The sequence below is a fragment of the Melospiza georgiana genome, chromosome 12 (assembly GCF_028018845.1).
Source record: "Melospiza georgiana isolate bMelGeo1 chromosome 12, bMelGeo1.pri, whole genome shotgun sequence".
Lineage (NCBI taxonomy): Eukaryota > Metazoa > Chordata > Aves > Passeriformes > Passerellidae > Melospiza > Melospiza georgiana.
In genome coordinates, this window is record NC_080441.1 from 6,891,086 (window position 1) to 6,913,292 (window position 22,207).

Here is a 22,207-nt window from a genome sequence, read left to right on the forward strand (position 1 = left end):
GGTTGGCAGGGAAATTGATCAATAAAGTTGGTAATTTTATATGTTTATATTAATTTTGCATCACTTTTTCTTAAAGGTTTCTACTGATATTAATAGGTGAAGTGTAAGGTTTAAAATTTATTTTACTTATTTTGGTCAGTTTCTGTTGTGGTCAGTTTTTGTTTGTTGTTTGTTTGGTTTTTTTTGTTTTTTTTTGTTTTTTTTTTTTCTTTCTGAGAAGCCAGGGAAGCTCCTGTCAGTTTTTCTCCTGAGGTGTAGAAATTTGCCTTTGACACAAGGCAGATTGGCTTGTGTGCAAGTTGGCTTGCCTACTGCATTTGTGCACAAACCACTTGGAAAAAAAAAAAGCACCAAATGCCTTTGCAGAGCATCCCTGGGCTGACCAGTCCCCCACAGACCCACATGGCAACTCTTTGAGGCGTCTGCAGAGGGGCAGCAGCACAGGCAAAGCAGCCAGGGTAAACTCCTTTGTTCATGTAGGATAAAGCAAGATGTGGTTTTTTTGTTTATATGTGAAATTTGCTGCATCAGGAGTGCATGTGACCATTGTAGAGGAGAAGTCTTTGAGTTCCCTCAGTAGTTTTTGCTGTGATTTTATAAACAAGCTGGAAGGCAGCAGTTCTCTGTGTAGGTAAATGTGTGCAGCACATCATCACACCCCTGCATGGCTGCTGGGCTGAGGATATAGTCATTGAACAAGTCTCTAATTCACACGTTTATACACCAATCTTCATTTTTTTAAATTTCCCCCGACCAAAACTTTCCCACCTACTAAGACTGAGAATATATTGCTCTGCTCACAGTACCAGGTACCTCCATTAGAGGTGGTGTGGGAGTCAAAGGAGGTGTTGCAGATTCCTGTAAACACTGGAAAAGCAACCCAAAAAGCCACCTTATCTACCTTCAGCCTTTTCCTGTTCACCTCCTTTGATGCAGAAGGAATTCTTGGCAAGGGCTGGCGGCTCATTGTGGTATCCAGCGCTGTCTTGCTTTTCCTGCACTTCTTGCCCACCCACCTCATTTGCTTTTCCTCAGCTCACATCCAGTGTTGGGAGCCAGGACTGACTTTGGCAGGTGTTTGTGCCGTGCCTTGCACAACAGCAGCTCCCAGAGCCTGCTGTGAATGACTTCAGGTCCTGCTCTTTGCCCCGCAGAAACCTTGCACGTGTTTTGCTCTCTCTTTGCAGGGTAGGGGACCCTGGCTGGGGACCCAGCTGTGCAGCTGCCCCCAGCACAAAGAAAAACATCTTGGGTTAAATTGGATGTGGCAGGTATCCGCCACATGGCAAAGCAGGAGCCAGCTCACCTCTCCCGTGAGGGTTTGCTAAAGTGACAGTGATGACCAGTGCAAATGATGGCTCTGACACCCTGGTGACACATTGGTTCCTGGCAACAAACTCACCAAATGGAAGAAAAACACAAATTGAAGTATTTTATTTTCTGAAGCAGTGTAAGATGTTGCTCTGCAATTTCTCACGTAAACCCATCCTTGTGGCAGTTCAGGAAACTGAGGGTTACTCAAAGTGTGATTCAAGCAGAGCATATATTCATTTATAAACTGGCTAGGGTGAGTTCCCATACCACGTAGTCAGTGTGAGAAAGTAGCTTCCCCCTCATACTGAAAAGAAATTGAGTGTGCAGGGCTGCCAGTGAAGGTCTGATGGCCGGGAGGGGACTGGAGGTGTGGAAGGCGCAGCTCAGCAAGAAGGGAGCTGTGATTATGCTGTACTAGAAAGCACGGGGTGCTTTTCTAATTTCAGGTTAAGGACTTTACACCACAGAAGATATTTCTACCTCGTATTTTGCATTCTCTGATTGCTACAGAGTATTTTATGTTTTGTGAATGGAGGAGAAAAATTTGTCATGAAAGAAACGGGAGGAAAAAAATCTGATAAAGGCACATCAATAAACATTTAGAAGCTCGCTGCCTCTCTCTCTCACAAACACACACACACGCATGCACACTCTCCATTTCCCTTCTCCTCCCTGCCTTAGGGCTGGCTTAGTCACGTCCCAGCTCCTCAGATGGGGAACAGGCAAGCGAAGCATCAGCATCGCAGCTCTGGCGCTTCCCGGAGCGCAGGGGAGCAGCGCGTCCCGTCCGTACCCGGGCACTGTTCCCTTCCCGGGGAGAGGGGTTTGATCCCGCTCCAGCCTGCGGGACAGCCGAGCCAACCCCGTGTGTTTCTGCCAGCCCTGTCCCGCGGAATTCCCGGCGGACCCAGCCCCACCCCGCCATCCTCACCCCTTCCCCTCGGCCAGAACCCGTGCGGAGACACGGGGATTTCAGTGACGGCTGGAACAGGAGAGCTAAACAGCATTATTGCACTGCCACGGGCAGCCGGGTATCGCGGGACAACCACGCTTTGCCTAAGCCTCTTCAGAAAACCGTCCTGTAGCATTCCTGCTGCTGCTGCTGAGATTTCAGGGCTGTAAATCGGGCACCAAGAAGCCACACAAGAGAGCTGGGGCTGGAAGTAGCTGATTCCTTATTGATACAGACAGACAGTACCTACTGGGGTGTTCTGATTGTGAAGGGCCGGGGTGGGGAATCACAGCATGTGAGAGGGCACAGACTGTCTGGGAACCCCCTCACACACCCCTGATGCCCAAAGCTGGATCTTACCGGATCTGTGATTGGCTGCAGCTCACCTGGAGATAAGCAGGACACACACCAGGGTTGGTTCCCTTTCTGCTCACAGTGGGGACAAAATGAAGATGCCACTAATAATGATTGCTAGATAAACACCTGGAACAGGTTACTCTTCCTGCACCTTGATTTACTCACCATCACTGGCCTGTCTCTCCTACCTGCTTCCACAAGGATTTCCACCTTCCAAGATGAAGTTTCAGATCATCACTTGGTGTTTCCTGGAGCAAAGCCCACACGCAGAAGAGCATTTGCAGCCACTCAAATGTGTCCCCAACACACACCCTGCACCAGCCTTTCATCACCTACCAGCAGGATCCCTCTCTCAGCTTCTCTAGGGATGAAAATCCTCACAGCCAGCTCTTAGATTGTGCCGAATCTTTATATTTGCGCTTTTCTCGCCCTCTTCACCTTGGTGCCTGCAGTACCATGAGCTTACTGGGTACTGGCACTGTTACAAAGAGCTGGGAAGTGTTTTCCCCATCAGAGTACTCAACAAACTACATCTGCTTGCGTACTTAAATACTATAACAACTGAAGAAAAAAAAAAAAAAAAAAAAAACCAGACCACAGTGGTGTCTCAGCTTATAAAGGTGCTTGCCAAGAGTGGAGATCTGATCTGCAAGGTGCAACCTGCACAGGAATTAGAGGCACTTGGGCAGGGCAGGCAGCCCTTTAATGACTTGTAACAGCTCCTTGTAAGCACTGTCAGCTCCTCACTGCTGGATTAGTGTGTTCCTGACAGGACTGTTCCAGGATAATACACAAAGAAACACCACCATTTAATCAGTCAGGATATACAATTACAAGGCAGCTCAAAGATCCTTACTTAACTCAATTTTCAAAACCAGGATTGCAAAAAAAAAAAGCCCTAAGTAAAGTGCCAGCTCAGTTCAGAGAGACTTTTCATCACATTTTGTGTCTCAGCTACCAAAATGTACAGAAATGCCAGATGTCACAGGGAGAGACAGTGCAGCAAAGCCTATAAATATTCGAAATTATTTTTCCAGCATGCATTTGTGATTCATAAAATGTGGAACTATAATGAATTTCAAATGGCACATAAATGTTCAAATACAAGACACTCCTCTGTGCTTTTATAATACTTTAATATATGTCTGGGTCGTATAAAGCTGGTGTTTAACTCGCAAAGATGTGACTAAACCCCCAGTCTTTTAACCAAAATTACCAAACAAAAACTAACAATTGCAGTTTCAACATTTTTCAAGTGAGGATTTATCTTCCTGTTGTGCACACACAGCAGCTGTGAAAGGCTGCAGGAGACAGAACTATTCCAGCAAGGGTGAGGGAGGGGGTGACCTTTCATCTGAACAATTTTCAGACCAACAAAGGCTTTTGAATAAGGAATCTCTCTGTGGTGATGAACTTGACCTGACAAGCACCTGTGTGAAGTGAAAAAATCTCTGTGTCTGATCCACAGCACCTGAAATGTGGGAACATTCAGAGGGATTTTAAGTACAGACCTTTCCCATCAGACACAGGTGGTGCAGAAGGCAATCCTGTGCTGCTGCAGCACTCCTGGGGCCAGTGTGGCTCAAGAGCATCTTCCCAAACCTCTGCTGTGCCCACACAGTCCTGCAATCCCAACCCCTTCCCCAGCAGACCCAGCAGGAATTCCCTGCTCCAGCTACATTTGAAAGATAAACCTTTTGTTGCGGCTAACTCAACCCCTCCTCTCCTTCCCAAATCACATAATGAGTAATTGTCTTAACCATGACTGGAAATCCTTTCAGGAGACTCATTATTTCCTCTTCTTGGAGATGCTCTGCATGTTTTTGCAACAAGTCACAGGTTCTTGAACAGGCAGATACACAAAGGTGATTTAGGACAAATCCAGAAATGCAATCAGACTTTGTAGTGCATTGGAACAAAAGCTCTTTGAAAGGATAACCTACAATATAATTTTGATAAGTTAAAGAGAATTCTGATTTACAAATAGATCTGCCAGAAATGTGGTCATTTGATGTAATTACATTGTGTGAATTCATATTTTAGGTCTCCTATTATCATTAATATTAGGTCAGCTGTAACTGAGCAGGCCATGGATGGGCAGTAGTGTGCAGTTCTTGGAAAAGTACAGACTCCAACTTAAAACCAGAGAAAAATCTTTCAAAACAGAATATTTCAAAAACTCCATGGTGTATTAGGCACTGAGCAGCATTACATCTGAGGATGTGGTGGGAGAATCCACATGCAGAAGAACAAGAACCAAAAAGCACAGCACAAAAACAGGTGTGAGCTGGGCTGCTGTGCTCAGAACTGGACACCACGTGAACAGAAGTGCTAATGAAACAAACCAAAAGGATTATTTATGAAATGGTTGTGGGTTTTTGTGGGTTTTTTCCCACATGGATATGTTTAATGGACACAGAACCTCCACTCTTCATTTCTGCCAAGACAGAACAAAGGACTGTTGCTTCAACTCCTCTCTCTGGAATCTGGTTTGGTTGGAGAATATGCAATTGTTTCAATATCTTCCCACAGCACTTTTATCACCTCTCTTAGACAGGATTACATTAACCAAAAGGTAACAAATGTAGACTCTGCCTTCACTGTCACAAGCACTTATAAAAATATTGAGAAGAAAATTTCAAGAGCACTTTAATATACAGAATGAGTGGGATAGATGTGTGGGGCTTATTTTAAAGAGACAGCCTTTATTTAAAGTACTTTGCTTTGTAGGTCTTATAAAGTAAACATTACAATACTTCTTTTTTCTCCCACAAATATATTAAAATTGTTTAAATTTAAAAGGCAATTCCACAAACTGATGGATATTTTTAAAGAAAAAAAATCTAACAGAAATAGGCAGCTCAACTAAAACTAGATTTTAAACATTCTGTTTTGTCATTCCATCTTTAAAAAAAAAGAAAAGAGGAAAATCACACTTTTCACCCAGACTTCCTTTACAGCAATAAGGCAACTCCAGGAGATTTGGATGAGCCCCTTGGAGATTACAGATACTGTAACTGGCTGCTCCTCATGCTTTATTACCACCCAAAGGTGTAACTATCCAATAATCACAATCACATCTGTGCATTAAAATATAAAACTTAAATTACAGATTTAAAAAATATTACTAATAGACTTCCCTATCATAAAATGCTTTACATTTACAGTACTTGAACTATTTCAGTTCTGGGTTGATGAGGTTTAAGCAATTTACCACTGCAAGAGTTAGACTCTGGAGCTCACAAACAGCACAACCCAACCAGGGGCAGCGAGAGTCGGTAGTGTCATAGTGCAAATCAAAATAAGGAGTGCAGAACTGCACTAATTGTTTACATTTCTAAAATATAAATGAACAAGACGAGCTCTTATATTGTACATGCAATAAATTACAGTAAGCATATGGCAATGGGGCTGGGGCATTCTACAAGTGTAGCTGGTGTAGCAGAGCTGAAGCCTGTGAAAGATAGGACTCAGTAAACAAAACATTTCAAAGCTCTGTTGTCACTTGAACTCTGCTTTCATGCTTTGTACTTCTGCTTCCCCGTCTCGCTGATCACACAGATATGCTGAAACAAAATAAAATAAAAAGCTCCTGTTAGGAAAGTGACCAAGGTTTGACATCAATAACAAGCTTCTGAAAGCAACACGAGTGTGCTGTACACACTTGAGGAGGAAGAATCTTCTGACACTGTTTATGCTGAAAAACTCAGGCCTTGTTTTGGTCCAAAAATCTCCACATTGCCTTCTTTTCCCACCCATTGTCTGCTGGGGCTGGTGAGACCCAGATGAAGAGTTAATGATAAAAATAATAAAATGTGAGTCCTTCTTAACTTCTTCCCAAGTCTCTCTTCTTTAACTCTGACATAACTGAGCAAATGCACTTATTTGTTGCAGAAATCTGGTGAGACAAGAAACTTCACACAAACTTCACCTTATTTCAAAGCTGACAGTTGTGCAGCCTCCACTCTGCATGCAGCAAAATAATTTTTTTGTTTTACCAGAGCTCCAAACACTGCCCTGCTGCTCTCAGGCTTGTTCTCATCACTGGAATATGAGGCATGATTTACAGAGCAGGGAGAATGATGTAAGGAGATTTCCCTTCCTTCCTCCTCCCCAGTTTTAAATGGAGAAAAACATACGGGAAAAATTACTTACGTTCAAATCTCTGAAGTATTCATTGTAATCTAGGGCGTATCCCACAACAAATTTGTCTGGCACTTCAAATCCAACAACTGAAAAAGTCACCAGTGTTAGAAAAAGAACCTCCTAGAGTTCACTAGATCTTTTTACAGAGACAATATGGAATTTTATAGATAAAGATTGTAACTCATTTTATTTCTTCCACTCTAGTACCCTCGGATTAATATTTCAGCCATTTTACAATTTGAACTTACTTTGTTGATTTATCAACTAAAGGAAATTAAATAGATGTATTTATTGGTTCCCACACAGATGCCTGGTGCTAGTCTGCAAGAAATGAATGGAAGCTCTTAAATTTCCTGACAGGATATTATTATGAGAATGTAAAATTCCTTGAAAACGTCCTCTGACTTTGCAAATATGTGCAGAAGTGCCAATCCTTCCTGGCACTTCCTAGATGCCTGATGTGCCAGTGCAGCAGCAGTGATTTGTGAGCACAACACAAATGTCCCTCACAGCACTGGAGCTGCACTCCAGACAGGGCTGCAGGAAGGGTCATCTGCAGGTTTCAGAAACAGCTGTGGGTTGGCTGCTCTGGGTTTGCTTTTGGCTTTGGTTTGTTGCTGGTTTTTGTGTTTGGTTTTGATTTTTATCTCCCAAAAAGTTTGCCTAAGAAGAGGACATCAGCCATTCCAGATTGTGTGAACAGCTCCAGCAGAACACTGTCAGGCAGGACTAGTCCACCCTGTCTATACATATCATAATATTACCAAAATAAATGAAATTATCAAAAATATAAAATTTCCAAAGGGCTTTTCCCCCTCATGCTAAAATGAAAGACTCCTGAGCAGGAAAGCAGTGACTTTTTCTCTCCTTGGCTACAATAAGGAAAACGGTGAGATAAACTGTGCAATTCAAACAAAAGGCTGTGGGCACTTTTAGAAAAACTAAGGCGATGTTTAGCACTTACTGGGCCTCACAAAACAGGGAAAAAATGGAGGCCCAGCCATTTCTGCCTTGTTGTCTCCTCAGAGCTCACATGTTCTGCTCTGACAGGTTTTCTCCGGGGACAGATGGCAAAACAAATCATCTGCTGCAGGATGCTCCAAAGGCACCATTAGCCCAGCTAAGCCTCTAATGAGATCCCAGGAATGAGGGGTGTCCTCCAATGAGGGGAGCACCTCAATGAAGCCTTGAGGCACAGAAAAGCTTCACTTACAGAGCATTGTAGAGCCTTGCAAAGGAGGAGGAAGAGGATGTGATTCTGTGCTCAATTCTCTTCACTTCCATAATGAATGAAATAGGAATTTAGCCTCTGGAACAAGGTTAAAGCACACAGCCCTGCCCAAGGCAGGAGGAGCTGTCACTCCCAGCACTGTCTGCTGTGGATGCTGTTCCTTCACTCACAGTCTTGGGACAGACAGGAGAGGACAAGAAAGGAGCAGTTCAGGTGCCCAGACATAACCAGTGCCAATTTAGGCATTTTAACACTGTAAACTTTTATCAGAGCTGCTACCCCATGTAGTTCCCCCCACATTCTTGGGGACAGCCAAATGGAGGAGGTAGCTAGGCTAAGGCACACAAATCACTCCCAAAAGTGTCAAAAACTGAATCCAGCAGATTCCACTGACTGAAGCATTTGACTACATGCAAGTTGAGAGAATTTGCACATGACAAAGGTGTAACCTAGACCAAAATATCTAAGTTTGATTTCCAATATAATAAAATGTTGCAAATGTTACAAATCCTGATTAACTGTCTCAAAGTACATTCCAAACATTTAATTATCTAAATAAGAGCAAACTTTATCAAAAATAATTAGTGAAAACCTATTTGGAACATCCTTGGACTTTGAGCAAAAGGTACACAATACACAGACATACTTTTAAAAATGAAAAGTGGTTGTCAAAATTCACTTACAGTCCGGCCGGTATCCCACACTTCGAGGAGTTCTTTTCACCAGCAAACTGTCAAATAAAATTAATGTACAACTGAAACAGGGAAAAGCACCATGTACAAATATATGACACTGTTTTGATGACACAGAAGCTGAGTTAAGCCTAAGTGTGCATAACTGACAGCCTAATTACACATATTTCAAACCATTACTTTACTTGCAGGTACGAAAGATCATAATGACAAAATCAAAACTTCCTAGAAACATGAATGGCTCATAGCCTAAAGGCTGACTAACAGGTCTGCAAGGGAAAGGCTGGGAGACACTGATCTGGATGGATTTTAACTGTTAAAAGTCACTTAATAGGATTTTAGGTATGTTAGGAACTTCAGGTGCAATTTAACTTGTAGGTAAAGAGGCAACAGTCTGGGATGTGGCCCAAGAAAAAAGCCCAACAAAAGCCTAAGTTTTATGAAGGAAAGGTTTAGGTGCTTGAATGTGACCTCAACTGCAGTTGCACAACTTGTCCTTAACTGCTTTTCACTGGAAGTACTAATTACCCCCATAAAGAAGATGTAATTGATTCTGATGATCAGAATTAATGGTCAGAAGGGTAAAAAGCATGGAGATACAGAGCTGGGGGTACTGTGGGAGAGAGAAATGCCTGCTAACTTGGTTTGATTTGCTCATTATTCAGAAGAGCATTTCTACCTCTTACAAGACAATCCCACAGGCCTGACATTTGTCTGTCTGAGGAACATAAAAGGTGTTTGATGGCTGAATGCAAACAGGACCAGCATAACTCTGTACACTAAGCACAGACCCCTTCCCTCCTGGATCACCCCTGAGGATGTGGCTTCATTTGCCACAGTCACAGATTTGATTTTAGTTTCTGAAACTTCCAATTGGGAGATCTAATTTTTGAGAATTGATGTAGAATTTGATCAAAGAAAGCCCAAAATAGTGCTGGCATTAGTTCACATCTCCCTACTACAACTACTTAATTGTCTGAAGGAAAATATATAGAAACCTAAAAAAACCCTAAACTAAACCAAACAAAAGAACTTAAAAACCCCAACCCAATCAAGAACTGCAACAACAAAACAACAACCAAAAAATTAACAAAGAAGAAAAGATATATAAGAGAGAGAAGTGAAGCAACTGAGAACATAAGACTGTCTAGAATGGTCATGTTTCCCTAGTGAGGTCTTTCCCTGGGCAGACCCAAATTACTGCAACAGGTTTAAAATACAGGAAATTGATTTTTGGACTATATTAATGATATGATAATAATTTTTTACACTGTAGTGTTACAACACTTTATAATGACACATATTTAAAAACTGGCCAGGGGCAAATCCACAACAGCCTCACCTTCAGCAGGTCACCTCCAGATTACCAGCAAGAAGAGCTGTTCTGGTAAGTCTAACAAATGTTTTGACATTGTTATGGCAACACAAGTGATTAGATATTACACCCAGCTCTGCTTTATCTCCAATCCCCAGCAATCATTATGCTTTTATTAAAACATACACAACCACAGCATAGCAGCACAAGAGATGCAATTAAAAAGAAGTAGGAGGAATGTTGATATTGGTTAATAACACAATATCACCCTCAATATTTCTTGTTGGTTGCAAGTTGTTTAATTATGAAATGCTTTGAAATGAATTGATTGAAGGTGTAACTAAGTAGAAAAGCTGGAAGAGCATATGGCTGGGTGACTCTCACAGAATGACCTCTAAAGCTCAGCTCCACTATGCACACTACACACTCACTCATGTTAGTGTGCAAACTAATTAAAGTCCACAATTAAAGAAGGAAAAATAGAAAATCTCCATTGCACAGGAACACCACTGCAGTATAGTGAAGTTCAGACAGTGCCAGCAGAAAGAAACACCCTTGGAAAGACACTACACACAGGTAAGTGACAACCACTCACTTTTCTTATTCCCCCTACTAATTAAAGTCTACATTTATGAACTAAATTTGTGCTGAAAACACTTCTATTAACTTGAGAGGGTATTTCTTTTAAGACCAAAAGATTTCAATTCTTCTAGATATTTCTAAACTGGGACTTCAGTGCTAAAAGCCCACAAACTTTACCATAATATGACAGGCAAGAGGTGTTCAGGCATGCACAAGTTCTGCCCTTCTGAAGCACAGGAACTCTTCCAGCAATAAGACTGGAAAAAACAGTGTTTCCAATATCCTTAACACATATATGTCCTTACAGGATGCAAAAGTGCTTCAGGAGTTTAAACAAGTAGTGACTTCAACAGATCACATCACATGACTCCTGCAGAAATGTTCCCTCCTGTTTGTCTTCCATGGAAATGTTTTCTATGTTTGTTTTTACTTGTTGGTTTGGGGTTTTTTTTAACCTACTAAAGGTGAAAACCAGCACAAATAATCATCAAACATTTACCTGGCTACTTTCACCATCTTTGGATTGTACTGTTTAAGGAGAGACAGCAACGTTTTCATTGTTTTACCAGTATCAATTATATCCTGAAAATAAAAACACTCATGTAAGACAGAGTATTAACCATGTCAGAGCAGCACTTTCAAGTTTCTACCACTGAAATTGCTCATCCACAGCAGCACGAAAATATGGCAAACTACAGCCTGTAAAAATGCTCCCAACCAAATCCAGGTGGCAGAAAACAGAACTGGGCTTACACAACCACAGAGCTGGGTACAGTGATCACACACAGTAACAAGAGTGCTTCATTGCTGAGGATAACCAGGGCTCTGGAAGCAGTTGCTGAACAAGCAGTTACTGCAATGACCTGCTTGGCTCCTTTTGGATGTTGTGCTCCTTGCAGCAATGAGATAATGTTTAATTTGAGTGTGATAAGAGTAATGTTAGTCTGGCTGTTGAGCTCAGTTACAGAGTATTGTACAGGAAGAAAAGCAAGAAGGGAAAACAGGCAGAACAACTCATTACTGCAGTTAAAGGAAAAGGAGTACAATTTACTTTACAGAGCCAAGAAATACCTCAAGAAATTGCACAGGGAAGTCTGAGTGCAGTTCTGAAGTCTTAAGCACATAAAATGAATTTTGACACAGCATTTTAATCCCATTCACTGCACATATAAACAGAAAATAAAGAGAGAATATAGTGCTTGAAACTGAAGCATCAGAAATGGCCTCCTCATTTGGACTAAACAATCACACCATCTCTAAGAGGGACAGTCCTTGCCCTGGCTAAAATCAAATCTATTTGAATTGAAGGAGGCAGAGAGCAAAGAAGCAGCAATATCCTGGTTTCAGTTGATTTTCCTATGACTCCTAATTAAAATAAAAATCAAACAACAAACTCTACAGAGCACCTGTCAGCATTACCATTAACACTCAATGCTTTTAATCATTAAACTCCAGAGAAGTTGAAGATGCACAGGTATATAGATAAAAATCAAAGTTGGTAAATAAACAGCTACTTCCATGCTTTAAGAGAAAAGCAGAACTTATTACTGATTTTCTGTTGTGTGATGAGCTGTTTATTGGAGATGAATTTCTATTTTGTACAGAATTTTTTGGACATTAAAGGGATGCAGTAAAGCCTAGCACTCAAGACATTAAATTTACAATAGATGTGCATTTTACCATTTGACAGTTAGAATGGTGATCAGTAAGTGTTCATATCTGACTCTGTAAGACGAGCCAATGGACAGATGATTCACTAAACAAATAAGAAACTAACCTAATCTGGGGAATACATTCATCTGAAATGGAGCAGATACATAATTAAACACATCTGTCTATCTGAAGCAAAATATACTTCAAAGGACACCCCAGATCACACAGTCACTGCTGGACACACACTGCTTTGGTAGGAGTTTTGGAACTGCATGGGCTTCCTGTGGAATAATATAACCTTCTCAAATTAGAAAAATAATACATAGAAACACATTTTATGGGAGGAAACATCCTTTCCTTTGGCTGATGCATCAGTTGCCATAGTTGTTTCTTTGCTTACAAACATGCCATTTCCATATTTGGAGCCTTAACACATTATTAGATTGCACATCTGCTTTTCCTGTCTGCTGCTGCTGCTTCCCTGTCCTGAAATTGCCAATTGTACTCAAGGAAAGTGACACTGGCTGCACATCAGCAATGGTGTTCATCAAGATTGAGGCATGAAAGCAAGAACTGAGCAACAGCACCTAGCAGGCAATCAAAGTGAGCTGTACTGAACCTGGTATCACCCAGAGAACCATGACAAGACAGGAGTGGGAATTCAGCAATTGCAAAATGCCAATTAAGAATTACCATTCTCTGTGTCACTATTCTTTAAACAAACCACACACAGGGACCCTGGGCTTAGATCTGTTTTTCATGTATTTTAGGATACTCACACCAGGAATCTCTTTCTACCTCTGCAGTTTAGTTAGTTTCCTAACTTGCTGGGATGAACCCAGAACAATAACATGCTTAGTATCACTTTTTTTTTCAGGCTACTTTTTCAAACAAAAAAAAAAAAGGGAAAAAATGAGACATTTTAGAATTGACAAAATCTCAGAAAACAGAAAGAAAATACAAACCATTTTAGAAGGATGTTTTCCTGGTTAAGTATAGTAATTGAATGCAATTTGAGAATTCAAAACACAGCTTAGTTCAAATTCAGAGGCCACTTGAAAAATTCAGGCCTGAAATCAGGAGCTGGAAGCCTTGAAACCACCAACTGCAGGTTTTCTGGCTTAGGAACAACTTCTATTAGAACTCTTTTGCCTGTCACACATTAGAACTTCCAAGTGAAACATAATACTTACTTCTACGATCAAAACATTCTGGTAGGAAGAAAAAGAAAAACAAATCCATTAGTATCTAGACAACATACAATTTCTTATTAATCTTCATAACTCATTTTCAGTGCACTTAAATATTTGCACCACCATTTATGTATGTTTACATGTGTAACAGCAACTGCTTTGTAGTTTAACAATTGTAGTTTGCATTTCTGATGTTCTAATAACAATTGGCTGAGATTCTTTTCAACAGTTCATGCTAAGTACAGTCTTTGAATTATTCACACTTTGAAAATTCTAGACATATGCAAAGGAGATCAAAAGGATCAGAGTCTATACAATTTCTATTCTTCTGGAGAAGGGTGTCCTACTGCAGAGACAGGTAAAATTCTGTCATACCTACATCCTTTACATGGCACACACATGTCTTAAAAATCCCCTATGTGTGAGGAGAAGGGGAAAGTAAAGTGTTCTGACAGAGCAGGAGCAGTGGTGCTCCAAGCCCTGACATCTGGCTCAATGATCTCCACAGAATCACTGCAGAAAAGCAGATTCCCAATTTACATTCTCATATTTCCTCCTCTTGTCACTGCCTATCATGAGGACCTGTGTTCCTGACACGGCTGCACCTCACACATCTCAGCAGAATGAATTCCCACCACTCCTCCAGTGGAACAAACACAGACACACAGAGCTGTACCCACCTTCCCAGTCAGGGTTGAGAGGTCATCTCCCCCAATGACTTTGATATCTCCAGTTGACTGATCATTCTAAGAAAGAGGAGGGTGAACATTTGCATGACAAGAATTAAACTGATTTTCTTCTTGCAGTAAATGTCAAAACTGTGAAGTACACAACTGGTAAATGTTAAAACTTTCAGAAGCACAGCAACAACAGCATCTCAATGAACAAAGAAATTACAAGTGATCAACTTCAAAGATAGTTTTTCAGATAAAAGACTGTTTGACAAGAGATTTGCATCAACACATAATCTGTGACCATTATATACACATATGTATCTAAAAAGCAAGGACTTACTATGCATTCTCTACAGATATAGAAACAGGACAAAAACCACTTCTGGTTTCCAAGCTACAGGATGCTGTATAGCTGCTAATTTACATTCTAAACTTTATTGCTTTAGAAAGTCTTAATCTGAATAAGAATAGGCAATCATAACAAGAATAGCCAGCAAACAAGGCACTGATTGCTATTTAGAACAATAAGCTACAAAAATAGCCAGAAAAGCTTATGCTTAGTTTACAGCCAATATTGGTAACAAATGAAATTAGTTCTTATACAATTGAACAGCAACACAGGTACACTACACTGCATTTTGCTTCAGTAACTCTAAACTGTGATAAAAACACTCAACTGACTTTAAACCTTGACAGTGGCTCACAGCTCATATTAGATGTCATATGCAGGTGCTAAGTTCCTGAGCAATGAAAGGGTGAAAAAGAGTTAAAGATTTCTGACATTGGCTATAACCAGATTTCCACTGGCAAGAACTTTGTTTAATCATTAAGCAATGTTTTAATTATCTTCAGGAGCCTTATTTCCGAGTTCAGTACTGGTAAGACTTTAATGCTTCATGGTTTAACACATAAGAGTTTTATTGTTTAGATCTGTTTTCACTGCCTCCCTGTTGTCACTGCTGGAAAACAATAATGTTTTACAAGACTGTGACTCCTGACTCAAGTGACTCTAAGATCACCTTTTAAAGTGGCATTTGAAGTTCCTTACAGTATCCTGCTGGAAGGTTTGGTTAGCAGAGACCTTTCAGAACACTGCTGTGATCAGCCTAACCAGAGTTTACCACACACTCCACTGAAAACCCAGATTTTCACCAGTGACAGTGCAACACATCCACTGTCTTTTGGCTGCCCTTCATGACTATACAACAACATTTGCTCATTTTCATGCTTAAATGCAGGAGACTGGTGAAAAGCCATTGTTCTTGTAACACAAACAGAATAAACTGTTTGTCAAGAATAGTGAGAGCTGGATCTGATCACAAACACTATCTTTCCACTTCTTAACAGCTTGCCAGATCCTTAAAATTCATCCGTAAGGACTTGGAAAACTGGAGTTACAAGTGAAGTTTAATCACAGCTTGATCATGCCAGTTTTCTTAGACAATTATTTTGGGTGCAGTACAGTATGAATTTTGCACTGCAACACAAAAAACATCATAATCTTGTAAGTATTAAATGATCAGTTTGAAACAAGAATAGAACTTCAATTACATCAATTACAGAACCATTACAAAAGTTCATCTGCTTCATTTATGCGACCAGGATATTTTTAACATCCTTTATGCAGTCTGTAAAGGCAGGCAGCAGGATCCAGTATTCACATCCAGAGAGAGCAACAAGAGAGCTGAAAGCTCCACCTCCAACTGGCCATTACAGTTTGTGATGATTTTCACACCACTGAACACAGATCCCTTCCTGTAGCAAAGCACAGATGAAAACTGCAGAGCAGATTTAGCACTCTGACACTATTACTGATGGAAGACCCAGCCAAGCTGTTACATTCATGTCCACAATAGGATAATCTCATCCAGTCTATCAAATTATGCAATCTAAAGGACCTAAATTTGGATATTAATAACCATCTAAGAGAGGCTACAGAAAATAAATGCTTATAAATAGTGTAGTGGAGGCATCACATAGCAGCTCCTCACTCATCCAGAACAAGAAAACATTCTTTTATAGAACTGGCTGACAAAATCAAAAACCCTCAAGCCAACACCTCAAAGAAAATGTCTGGCTTCAACAGCTTTCTGTCTACATTTCTCTGCTTTTCTCCTCATCCACTTGTTTGTATAGTAAAAACAGGATTGTAATCTCCATAAAACTTACTTTGCTGCTCACTCCCCTATTAATATCAAGGCACTATAGTTCTAAGGGGGAATAAAAAAAACCAGCTGTAGTAAAGAAATGAACCAAAACACACCTAGGACACCAGTTAAAAGTCAGCCTTGCTTGTTAACAGAGACTTTTTTCAGGTGTTTCAAACTATTTCTCCAGTATTTTTTTCTGAGTTAGAAAGTAGAGAGCATGAAGGGTGTAGTCTTTGTACTGATTCTTTAAACAAGGTAAGTAAATTATTGGAAGTGTTCCTAAGGGGAGAAAGCAGAAGATACACAATTTCCACTCAAAAAAAAACCCAGATGGAAGTCATAATTTCCTATTCTTTAACCTACTTTTCTGTAATAGAGACATTGAGTTTTCTGCAGCTTTTACAGGCAGAACATATGAGCATGTGAGGGCTTTGGGGTGAAGTGGACGTGAGACAGCAGAAAAGAGGCTCAAACTGCTCTCCCTCACTGATTTTAACACAGTGCACAAGCACAAAGTGCCTTGTGAGATACAACCAAGGGCTGGCAGGAGCCTTTCTGCCCAGGCCTGCACTCTCATTAAAGCACATAACTGCATTAGTGCTCTGCAAACTGAGTGTGGTCTCCAGGTAACCCTTGCACAGGCAGCTGTGTGTGCCTCGGGCTGCTTGTCCTGCAGGACTGCACCAAAGCCACACACAGCCCTTGCCTTTGTCAGGACACTTTACTGGAGAGCCTGAGAGGAATCATGGATTTATCAAGTTCTGCAACAGTCCAGACTAAATCTGTAAATAATTCCAACTCAGGTTTCACAGTTTAATGAAACAAAATATGAGAGTGATTTTTTTCAGTATCTGTATTTTTCTCCTGGAATAAGAAGTAGTCTAGAGATGGGACAAGTAACCCTGACTTCAATGCAAAGCTGTTGATACAGACCATTGTGAAACTGTGTATTCAAACACTCTAAACTGAAACTGAAAGAAAAAAAAAAAAGTCCTTATTTCCATTTTATATATGGTCTTAGGGAAAAAAACAATAAATTTCTGAAATCCCGAAAACATGAGACTTGGTTTCAGTAAGCTGGAAATCATACTGTGCTGACAAACATCTGCTTCTTCCCCTGACCTGCACAACATAACCCTATGCTTCCTTCTGTAAAACCTAAAAGTTAGCTCGTGTTACACAATGTTCTGTTTCCCTACAAAGTTGAATACTCATGCTCAGAATCAAAAGAAATTCTTCCCCTAAAAATCTAAACTCAAGGTAAGCTATGCCTTTTATTGAAAATGTAATGCCATATTCAGAGGCCATTAATCACAGATCTAGGTTTATGTATCTAGTGTTTCCTCATGATCAAATACAACTAATTTTGTTCATTGTTGGGTTCATCAAAACAAAAATGAGACAGGGAACCATTTCTGCAGCTTTCAAATCATCCTGTCCAAGAATGATGTCTGGCCCATATAAAAACTCTCAGAATTAAATTTTTGTAATAACAGTTGCAGAAGAATTCTCTGTATTGGTCTAGAGCCACAGCTTTAGAGATAGGGTAGAGGGCAGAGAGGAAATTGCTGAACAAATAAAGGATATGTAAAAGGGTCTCTCTCCTCAGCTAATGATTTTACTGGGGTGAGGAGACATCAAGGTCTAAAAGAAAACACATTATATAATAAGGTAGAGAAAGTATAAATTGGCTTGTGACTCTTAATTCCCTTAATTATTTGTTTAATATTAGCATATTAGAGCAGTAACAATATTAAACCACCTCTGTTAATAATTTGCAATCAACTTAGCTAAAAATTGCACAGTACTGCAGAGATACTTACACAGTAACTCTTCAACCTAATGAAGTCGACTGTCATGGGGATTGATTTGTCACTGTTTCTGTTCAGGGCTTTGATGTAGTCTAATAAATCAGCAAAAAACTTATAGCCACCCTTGAGTACACAGAGTGCCACAATGTGGTGTCCTCCCATGCCCTTCATGATCTCTCGTGCCAGTCTCTCCGTCCTGAACAAAACCAAGGGAGAGTGAGCTGTCAGAACATTCCACTTGTCCACTGACACTCCTAGCAGCAGCAAACACACACAGCAAACCTGGAAACACATTTTGCTTGGAAATATTTGCCCACCACTTGGGTCACTTTTACACCTTCCTGGCCAACCAAGTTTTGCTTGTCAAGGTTAATCCAACAGCAGCGCTGCCAAACGCGCTTGTTTTGCTACCAGGGGCAGCCAAAGCAAACCTCAACACCCTGAAACTGCTTCACTGGCAGATAAGAGACATGAAGGTGTTTTCTCCCTCCAAACACACGTTCAGCTTCCATGCAAGGAGCAATGTAAGCTAACACAGCCCCAAAGGCAGCAGCCCTCAGCAGCTGACGAGCAAGAAAACTCCCCAATTGTAAACTGATGTTAATTTGCCAAACCAGAATGCCAGAAATTTGTCCTGAATGCAGAACACAATACCAGCAAGGCAGAGCAAGAGAATGCTGCACCGTTTTTCTGCAATAATAGTTTCTAAATTTATTTTGCCATTTATTTTAGCAAGCATGGTCTGCATTTATTGTGTGCCAGCTGACAGCAGGTTTCTCAGAGAAAGCCAACCACTATAAATATTACGTCAATTCCTTAATGATGTGTACTTTGTCCAATTTTTTCCTCTATATGGACTTCCAATGTAAAGTTTTAATATTTAAAAAGAAATTTTTTATAGGAATGTTCATTGTATCTAGTCAAACAGAACCATGCAAAATCTGAATACATTCCTAGTCACAAGATCCCCTGGCATTCTCATCCAGTACCACTCATAAAACGCTTAAATTCACTGAATTTGTTGTTCATTCTCACAAAGAAAATCAGCAACTTTCAACCACAAAGTAAAACAAAAATGTCTTGTGGGCTTGTGAACACATTTCTGATCACACAAGATACAACTTGCATAGCACATCACAGATTTCAGCAACCACAGAAATGACAGATTGGTATTTGCAGAGGATAATGTCTTTCTTGGAAGGCAGGAGAAAGCTGGACGTTATTTATCCACCACATCAACATGAGAGAGTCTAAAATGATGTGATTAATAGTTCACTTTTAGTAATATCTAATGGAAATTCAAGAGACACAACAAAATGTCTTCTAGTTAGATTTTAAGAAGGTAAAACATCAAAGAAACACTGGAAAGAAAATCCTAAGTTGCTATATACTACAAAATTTTGCCTGAGAATTACAACCAATTTTCAAAGAATAGTATGACTGCAAATGTAAACTCTATGAAACAAAAAAAATAAAGAGAGGTTAATTGTCCATTTGTATCTCTAATTAAATGTAATTTATTTAGACAGTCTCTGAGCAGCAAAATTATCACTGGAAGATGTTTATTCCAGTTTCATGCAATCAGTACACTGTCTGAAGTCAAACAAACCTGTCCATGATGAGCCCATGAGGAATATAGACTTTTTCCAAATCATCTGCATAATGTTTAGGTATGCAGAACAAATCCAGGTCGTAACCTTGTTCATCATCGCCAATCTGAAAAGGAAACAAGGAGAGATTTCTACAAAGTCTTAGGGAAAGTCTGTGCTGAGAAACTTCTAGTCCTTTGCTTTATTCAGTAAAAACTATCAAAGCCATGAGTAAAACCTATCAAACCCACAACGCTCATCAGAACCACCTTACTCTCCTCCTCTCTAAAAACATCAGTCACACTGAACACAGAGTAAAGTGTAATCTAAGAGTTCACAAGAGTTACTTGAAATACCATGAGTTGTTATGCAATGCAGTGTGTGAAAGCCCTACAACGGTCTCCTCCAGTGGAGAGCAGGAACTGAAGTTACTACATCTCAGTGAAACTCTATATTCCATTACAAAAATAATCAAGCTTTTTAACCCTTTTGATTTTCCTAGTGTAGCACAAAACCTGCATCTGCAATTAAGCAAGCAGAGGTTCTGACATGGACACCTTCCAAATCTCCACAACACTCGATCACAACAAAACACACAAGCCAGTTTGCAGGACAAGGCAAGAGAGCTACATGGGCACGACAAGTTAATGCTGCTGTGAATCCACTCTGCTCTGAACACCGCTTCCAAAATGGAGAGGTTCAAGATTATTCAGAATCTGAAATTAAAGTTTTCAGCAACCTGTTCCACATGGGCAAACTCCCTGTATGAAACAGCCTGCAACACTGGCAAGGGCATATTAATTAGGACAAGGGATTAGCAAACATACGTACATAAAATAATGATACTGAACACTGCTGAGGTTCAGGGCATGCTGTTACATCAAACAGAGCCTTCCCTGAACGGTAACCCTGCTGCAGCTTGAAAATGATGTGGTTTTTAAATTACTTTCCTCTCTGGTTCTGTAGCTGAACACTACCATGTGAAAAAGAATTTCAGAGGGAAAACAGAAGGTTAGTGCTGACAGTTCACCAGGGCAGGCATTTTAAGTATCCATTTCGGCCACTAGTACCCTTGCAGGACTCAAATCTTATTTCAGCGCCTGTGGAAACACTTACCTGGCTAGTGGTTTGACAACTGTTTACATGGGGTTTTTGCTGATTAACCTTTAATGAGTATTTAATCTGGGGAATTTATTATTTCACCTCGCATCCAAAACTGACCCTGTGTGAGCTACACACACACAGCAACAGCTAAGGGTCCCTGCAGTCCACAGGGACTTATTTTAAGAAATAAGGCAGGTCCTACCCAAAACTCATGGGGTTTTTCTTTGGTCAGACCCATCGTTATATCCAGCGTGTCTACTAAACCTTCTGTGCTGCATCTGGCAGGGAATGGGCCCTTCCTACAGGTTTTATTAGGTATTTTACGGACTGCGGGGATTTACTGTCGCAACCTCGCGGCCGTCACAGCTCTCGGCCATCAGACACCGCACGCACTTCATCAGCACTGGCACTTGCTTTAAAACGATAAATAAAAATGAGCATTAAGAACCTCAGCAGATGCGGCAATTACACAAAAATACCAAGGATGCTGCTCCTGCAGAACCAGAACCCGCTCACACACGTGGGGCTCTCCCGAGCGGAGCCTCCCGCACGCCGCGAACAGCAACAGGAATAGGAAGTTGTGCGGCGCTGGGGGAAGTTCTTCCACCTTCGCTCCGGAGGCGCCAACGCCGGCTCTGCCCGCCGCCCTCGGGCTCGGGATCCCCCCGGGGCCCAACCCGAGGCACCCGCGGCCGCTCCGGGAAGGGACGCGCCCGGCCGGGGGCACGGAGGGCAGGGACGGACAGCCCGGGCCCGGCGCCGGGAGGCCGGGGCTGCCCTCAAGGTGACTCCGCGGGGCGGCGGCTCCGGCGCCGAGGGACGCGACGCGACACGACACAACACACGATACGAGACGCCACGGCACGCCATGCCACCCCTCGCGTTCCCTCACAGATCAACGTATTCCGAGGGGCAGGCGGGGGACAGCGGCCCCGGCGCCCAGCATCCCCCGTCCCGCGGGCGGCAGCCCCCGCACTCACCACGATGCAGGGGCTGGGGGTCGCCATGGAGCGCGGCCCGGCCGGCGGCGGCTGCGGGCGGCTCGGAGCGGCGGGAGCGGGCGCTGGGAGCGGCAGGAGCGGCGGCGGCAGCGGGCGGTGGGAGCAGGAGGCGCCGCGCCCGCTGCGGCCCCGGCGCCGCCTCCGCGCCCTCCGCGCTCCCCGCCCTCAACATGGCCGCTCTCGGCACGCTGTGGAACGGCTGGGGGAACGGCCGGAGGGACGGGGCAGAGGGGACACATCACCGGAGCTGTGCCCTCGGTGGGGATGTCCCCATCCCAGCAGGGTGTGGGTGTCCCCCCGCTGTCCCACGTCCCCGCTCCTTGTCTTGAGAGCTGAGCCTCCCCTCGCACAGCCCGCTGTGCGCTCCCCGTCCCCTCAGGATGACATAGGAAGGTGACGGTGCTGTGTCCAGTGCTGGGCCCCTCGGTTCAGGAAGGACATTG

The 22,207-nt window shown here is 41.9% G+C and overlaps 1 protein-coding gene across 1 annotated transcript; it reads right to left on the minus strand.

The window, feature by feature from the left end:
• Positions 1-5,300: 5,300 nt before the first annotated feature.
• On the minus strand, positions 5,301-21,834 carry HPRT1 (hypoxanthine phosphoribosyltransferase 1). Its single transcript, XM_058032901.1, has 9 exons — positions 21,744-21,834; positions 19,680-19,786; positions 18,083-18,266; positions 14,116-14,181; positions 13,436-13,453; positions 11,089-11,171; positions 8,684-8,730; positions 6,779-6,855; positions 5,301-6,189 (listed from the first exon to the last, which is right to left on the minus strand). Exons 1-9 carry the CDS (start codon positions 21,768-21,770, stop codon positions 6,142-6,144), a joined length of 657 nt encoding a protein of 218 aa, XP_057888884.1. The 5' UTR covers positions 21,771-21,834; the 3' UTR covers positions 5,301-6,141.
• Between the last annotated feature and the right edge of the window lie 373 nt (positions 21,835-22,207).

Excerpts from the sequence above, each read along its gene's own strand:
- HPRT1 (XM_058032901.1), bottom strand. The coding sequence starts at position 21,770 with ATGGCGACCCCCAGCCCCTGCATCGTG. Across the intron at positions 6,856-8,683 it reads TGTGGGATACCGGCCGGACT|TTGTTGGATTTGAAGTGCCA; the intron begins GTAAGTGAATTT and ends TGACTTTTTCAG. Across the intron at positions 6,190-6,778 it reads AATACTTCAGAGATTTGAAC|CATATCTGTGTGATCAGCGA; the intron begins GTAAGTAATTTT and ends ATTTTGTTTCAG.